Source organism: Pterocles gutturalis, unplaced genomic scaffold (assembly GCF_000699245.1).
Source record: "Pterocles gutturalis isolate BGI_N339 unplaced genomic scaffold, ASM69924v1 scaffold6256, whole genome shotgun sequence".
Lineage (NCBI taxonomy): Eukaryota > Metazoa > Chordata > Aves > Pterocliformes > Pteroclidae > Pterocles > Pterocles gutturalis.
The window spans coordinates 12,101-18,991 of NW_010097639.1; the positions used below are offsets into that span (position 1 = coordinate 12,101).

Sequence of the window (6,891 nt, forward strand, 5' to 3'; positions counted from 1 at the left end):
AAAGAAGAAAGGCCAAGGGGAAAAAAATAGTTCTGAGGATGCGTTTTCTTACTGTTTCTGAAATGCAGAATGCCCTTCTAAGAAGGGCTCAAAATACCATCTGTGTTTTTGAAAGGGAAATACTCCCCTCCAACTGGATTCTTTCTGCCAGCTGGCTGTCCCAAGTCACTGTAGTAAAGGAGGTTGACCGATTACATCTTCCCCCTTCCTAAAATGTCCAGGCAGTGAAGGTGTAAAATGATTTCTTTTCTTGAATTTCTTCTTTTCTGTGCAATGTTTATTCAGGACATATACAGGACAACCAGGCAGCCAGGGCCAGTCAGCATGGGTTCATGAAAGGCAGGTCCTGCTTGACCAACCTGATCTCCTTCTATGACAAGGTGACCCGCTCAGCGGATGAGGGAAAGGCTGTGGATGTTGTCTGCCTGGCCTTTAGTAAAGCCTTTGATACTGTTTCCCACAGCATTCTCCTGGAGAAGCCAGATGCTCATGGCTTGGACATGCGCACTCTTCTCTGGGTAAAAAAACTGTCTAGATAGCCGAGCCCAAAGAGTTGTGGTGAAGGGAGTTAAATCCAGCTGGTGGCCAGTCACAAGTGGTGTTCCCCGGGGCTCAGTACTGGGACCAGTTCTGTTTCATATCTGTATCAATGGTCTGTATGAAGGGATCGAGTGCACCCTCAGTAAGTTTGCAGGCGACACCAGGTTGGGCAGGAGTGTTGATCAGCTTGGGGACATCTACAGAGGGATCTGGCCAGGCTGGATCAATGGGCTGAGGCCAACTGCATGAGGTTCAACAAGGCTGAGTGCTGGGTCTTGCACTTGAGTCACAACAACCCCATGTAATGCTACAGCCTTGGGGAAGAGTGGCTGGAAAGCTGACTGGTAGAAAAGGGCCTGAGGGTGTTGATTGACAGCTGGCTGAATATGAGCCGGCAGTGTCCCCAGGCGGCCAAGAAGGCCATTAGAATCCTGGCTTGTGTCAGAAATAGTGTGGCCAGCAGGACTAGTGAATTGATCATCTCCCCGTACTTGGCACCGCAAATCCTGTGTTCAGTTCTGGGCCCGTCACCACAAGAAGGACATTGAGGTGCTGGAGCAGGTCCAAAGAAGAGCAACGAAGCTGGTGAAGGGCCTAGAGCACAGGTCTGACAAGGAGCAGCTGAGGGAACTGGGGTTGTTTAGTCTGGAGAAAAGGAGGCTGAGGGGAGACCTTATCGCTCTCTACAGCTGCCTGAAAGGAGGTTGTGGCGAGGTGGGTGTTGGTCTCTTCTCCCAAGTAACAACCGATAGAGAGAAAATGGCCTCAAGTTGCACCAGGGGAGGTTTAGGCTGGATATTAGGAAAAATTTCTTCACTGAAAAGGTTGTCAAGCATTGGAACAGGCTGCCCCGGGAGGTGGAGGAGTCACCATCCTGGAGATATTTAAAAGATATGCAAATGTGGTGCTCAGGGACATGGTTTAGTGGTGGACTAGGCAGTGCTAGGTTAACAGACTCAATGATCTCAGAATCTTTTAGGTTGGGAAGAACCTTTATGATTCTCTGGCTGAAGCCTCTTGGACTTCATCTAATGTAAATATGCTATAGAGACACAACAATCCTGTGTATTTGTATAATTTCTGGGAAAGTTAAACTTCTTAAATTTCAGATTCACTTAACATTTTAGTCTTACTTAAGCATCTTCCAGATTATTCCAAGTAACCCAAAACTCATCATTGCAACAGAGGGTTATTCTACTGGAAAAAACAAAACAAAACAAACCCCACAAAACTCTTTAATAGTTAAGTGAACACAGTTCTCCTGGATGTAACTGGATGTTACAGTCTTACTGGTCATTTCTGTTAAGTTACACATACACAGAAGTTTTAAGTGGTACAATATGGAATCTGTAAGCTAGAGGACAGATTTCAGGTTCACTTCTTTTGTAATCATTGATTTGTCAGCTAAAAAAAACCTGACTTGGCCGACTAGTACAAAAACCCCAACACATTGGGATACAGATAATTTTAATATACTTTTATACATCCTATACAAGACAGATGGAGAATTATATTGCTTGTATTTCGAGCTATTGATTTCTTTCTCTAGCTGTCTAATTATTTCTCAGTATCCAAGATTCAGTATCATACATCAATTATTTATTATGGTTTGGCAAGTGACTGAGAATGATGGTTTGATCCTATACCAATTTGCTTTCAAGCCACAGCTGCTTAGTTTAGAGGAAACTTGTTTTGTACAAATACTTGTACAAAAGCAGCAGCATACTGTAGCCTTGAAATAGTAAAATATGTACATCGAGATAATCCCTATCTCCTTCACAGACTGCAAGGAGTATCTTGATTTTTCACTATATGGGTCATATTTCAGTAGAAGATGTCTCTTTTCACTATAATTTTCATAAATTTCTGTGGAAATCATACTAAGGAAATAAATATGGATGACTGTGGTAATAAGTCACTCTTCACATGTTTTTCAGGAGTGTCTGTTGCTGCTCAGTCTTCTATCTTCAATTTAAATTCCACTTTTCCTTCATATGGATCATGAACGTTATCAAACGTAATTCCAGCTCCAATGACTTTGCACACTATTTTAAGTTCTATGTTCCTTGTGATGTTGAGGAATTTCACAGCTACCAAAGGATTGCTGTAGCTGGGCTAAGAGGAGGGGGGGGGGGGGAAAAAGGTAATTTTACACTACCAATTTAAGAATGAAGTCTTAAAATTAGCCTTCTCTCCAGTTCTTGTAAGACTGCCAAGATGCTCCATATGTTTCATCTTATACAAAGATATAGAAAAGTTATATTGAAATACATGAGCACCCACCTGTGACTTTTTTCCGTAGTAGGGGAAGTAGTGGAGGTTGAAGGTACCATTCACGGGGTAGTAGTCCACCTCCAGTGGGCGAGACTCCTCACCCTGTTTGTAAAGTAAGAAAGCAGCTCTGTTGGCTGGGCGAATTTAAACCAGCCACTGGGCAAGTGTTCTACTGTTGCTAAAAGCTGCACAGCATGTATTAAAACTCAAATTCTGCAGTCTGTTAAGCGCTGATCTTAATTTTATTTTTTCTAATAAAAATAGAAATCCCCTACGATCACTATTGCCAGGAAAACCAGGCAAGTGTTCTTCCATAGCAGTTGCGAATTCAGTGAATGGGGACCTGCTGAAAGTACAGAGAGCCTGAAGGAGCTGCTCTGGTGCGTGAGCTTCACTGGTGGGAGCTGAAAGTAAACAGCAGATGTTTTTCTCTGCAGCATGGAAAAACAATTTTTCATGTGATTTAAAATAAAGCAAACAGTTGTTTTTTTTTTTAAGTGTCCTTAGGATGTCTGCTGGTGAAAGCAATGGCACAGACCTGAGAATATTCCCAGTATTTGGCCAGAATGATGTGATTTCTAGAGCTGTAGGGTAATCTTTCTGTTTGCAACTGCACTTCTTGCTATAAGAGCTTCAGTGCTTGAAATTTTTGAGACTCAGACCTCATGCACTTACTACATATGTGCAGTCCACTCTTGGTGCAGTGCCGTTGCCAGGGAGAAATTTGATAATCTGAAATAGGAAACACAAATTTGGTCATCTTCGAATTGTTCTGAAATAAAACCAAGCAAACGATTGACTGAGCTTCAGATGCTGCTTAATGTGTTTCTGCGTAAGGCAAACAGATCACCTCATCACATGTACCTGGGTGAAAAAACCATGTTGTGGACGGATATTTAAGAAGCCAGGCTCTGTGCTGCCCACGACGGGCACTGTGGGCGAGCTCTTTCCTGGCTGCCCCTCCTGGCAAGTCCAGCTCATTTGCCTGCCTGTCCTGCTTGCTCTCGGCCTGGGGTCTCTCAAAGCAGCTAGCTGCATGAAAATAAAGGAAAAACTGAATCCCTGTGCTTTTCATCATATGCTTTGTTAGAAAACCTTGGCTTTGGCAGAAACTGTTGGACCTGTTTGATCCTACAGAAATACTGGTGTCCCATCCTGGAGCAGCAAAGGTGAAAGGAGGTAAAGCCCCCCTGGCGCTACCCCCACTCCTTTCTCTTGCCAGGGCTGGTGGGCAGCCTTGCTGAAGGAGGCAGAGGCTTTGGGGGGAAAAGCCTATGTTTCACCTGCTAAAATCAGGGGCACAGCTCTCCTCTCACAGCTGGACCTTGCACAGGTTCTTGACACCATTCATTGCCCAAGTCTAGGGTGCAAGCCCAACTGAAAATAACTGATTTTTTTTCTATCAGGAGCTGATAGAGAACATGAACTCTTCACTTTGTACTGAAATTGAACTAGAAGGCTCAGAGTCTTATCTGAAAACAAAAATAAAATGTTTATGCCTTTATCTATGTCCTGAAAAAAAATTAAAGGAGGCATGGAGGAGTCGCGTTTTCCTCTTTAAAAAAAAAAAAAAAAAAAAAAAAAAGTTGTTTTTACTGAAGAAACATCCACTGGGTTTGAATTTTGTTTTTACACGTCCTGCTAAAGATATTCTTTGCAGCCTGGAGAAATAAGGTGTGAAGTATCACCTCTCTGAAATCATGTTGGTTACTGTCACATCTTAACACCTTAGCTGAAGGCACAGGATTGCAGTATTGCAGAATGAAACTGCTTTACATGCTAGAGAACAAAACTAACCAAACCCCAGAGGTTTAGAGAGTCATTCTAGAGATGGCTTTACTCTACACTAGTTTCCTAGGGGTGGTGACCAAGTCTGGCTATTTCTGTAGTAACTCCGGAGGTCTCAGGAAAAGTGTGTGAATTTGTCTTCCCTGTACAAAACAGAGATTAGAGCCCATGGCAGCAGATGATATGGCAGCTCCCCCAGCTCCCTCGAGACTTGAGCTATCACAGGTTTCTCGGTGAATTCTTTCCTGCTCAGCACCGTAAGCTTGTACTTACCCTGTTCATTTTTATAATAAAACAGGGTTTTCCTTCTGGAAATCCAAAGGTAGGATCTGTGATGCCAGAGCAGTTTTGAAGCATATCTGAGGTAAATTTGCAGGATAGTTTCGTTTTATTTGGGCCATCAAAAGTGTCCTGGAAGAAGTATGTGTCACTGGTGCAGTTGATGTTCAGATGCTGAGCAGCTGGCGTATATGCTAGATGTGGGAAGGAGGAAAGAAAAACGCCCGTCTGAATTTTTCATATATAAATTATACATCCCACTATCAGGCTAGAGGTTATATCATGGGATACTGTACTTCAACTGAAGTTGGGATTAGATGGAATGAGGAAAGTTTAAATTGCTCAGGGTTTGTGTTTTGGTTTTTTTTAGAATACCCAGCAAAGCAAAAAAAGAGACTGAATTAAGGATGGCAGTTCGTATTGATAGCTCCATAGAAAGTCCATTTCAAATATAATTTTTCTTGGTATGTATATGAGAAACACAGAAATGTGATATTAAGGCTCCCAAGGAATACAAATGTATTAAGATATGAACAGGCAAAGGGAGCACCTAACCTACTTTGAGATTGCTTTCTGTTAACACTGTACAATGGCATCACAAGACTTACTTCTTATGGCACTTTGATATTTGTAGTCACTGACAATATTAGATTAATTTAGACGAGAATAGTTTTGAAGACCTTTTTCTATGCTCTTCCTTCAAAGTTTCTATTAGCCTATTTTATTAAATTTCAGAATTAAAAAAAGTAAAAGCTCTGAAGCAGCAACAAAAAGCTCTGCTTAAATAGACATATTTATGTATGTTTGATTTATAGATTCATAAGGTGATTTGCTTGTCCCTTTCCAAAGATGCATTTTCCACTCAAAATCTCTGTTTTCAGAAAGACAACTAGAAAATGGAAACACTGACTTAAGGTCCTCAAACCCAACAAGGGAAATGCAACAGCACGTTTCTTCAATATTATGCAGGAAACCTGATTTTTACCTGTCAGAAAAGTCTGAAGAGTTGTCACTAAACCTTCCCAGGTTTTGTTGTCAGATACGTTGTAATAAATTTTTAGTCCTCTGTCTCCATAAACATCAGGTCGTAACGTTACACCTTTGGGGGAAGAAAAGGGAAAGGAGAGCAGAGGAGAGGTGCCAGGCACAGATGTGTTTATTTAAATAGATAATAGTAATTATGCTGCATCAAGACTCATTATTGCAAATGTAGGAGATCCCCAGGCTTTGCTTGGAAGGATTCATCCATGTACAGAAGTCATCTCAGCTCTGAGTTGTTCAACCGAAACCCTAAAGCCTCCGCTACTGCTAAACTCTTTTCACGTACATCCGTGCTATTATCAGAACAGCTTGTGAAATCATTCCAGCAACTGCAGTGGATTTCCCCAGGATTTGTTAAAAATAACAGTTATAATAGTCACATCAGGTTAAAGAAACAGATCATACTGCAGTGTGAGAAACAGCTTTTGGAAGAGCCACGCTTGGTATTTTGCAGGAATCATTTTGCCAGCAGACACCAAAGTTACTCAATATTGGGAAAGGAAACTTCAAAATTCAGCAACAGGCAGACAGAATAATTTTTAGGACTACAGCTTCAAAAAAGTCATTTTTTCTTTCCCATTGTGAAAACAAGCCATTAGCGGGGGTGAAGTTTTAGCAGCATGCACTGATGAGGTCTCGCTGATATGGTCTTGTCCCTCCCCAGCTTGACTTTGTGTCCCATGTGCCTTCGTCTTATTTTATGTCCTTGGCCACTGGCACAGCACATCGCAGCAGGGAGTGATTCCTGCTCTCCCAGGGACTTTCCATGCTGCCAGGAAACCTTGAAACACCCACCCCAGGCTGCTCGCCCCAGTGCCCCTCCATCTTGCCAGGCACCCCAAAACCCTCCGAGGTGCTTGGTGGGCTGGAGCAGAAAACAGAGTTTCCCCAGGGGCTGACCCCTACCCATGTGTAGATGAGGTATATATTTTTGTAGATATATTTATTTTTTAATATTGATATAAAACA

The 6,891-nt window shown here is 42.2% G+C and overlaps 1 protein-coding gene across 1 annotated transcript; it reads right to left on the minus strand.

Annotated features, from left to right (window-relative positions):
• Positions 1-2,493: 2,493 nt before the first annotated feature.
• On the minus strand, positions 2,494-5,987 carry ATP4B (ATPase, H+/K+ exchanging, beta polypeptide; the record flags this gene model as incomplete). The annotated part of the gene is made up of 5 exons (XM_010080127.1): positions 2,494-2,655; positions 2,824-2,916; positions 3,490-3,546; positions 4,876-5,075; positions 5,867-5,987. Coding segments are annotated over 5 exons (633 nt in total), but the record flags the coding sequence as incomplete, so codon positions are not given.
• Between the last annotated feature and the right edge of the window lie 904 nt (positions 5,988-6,891).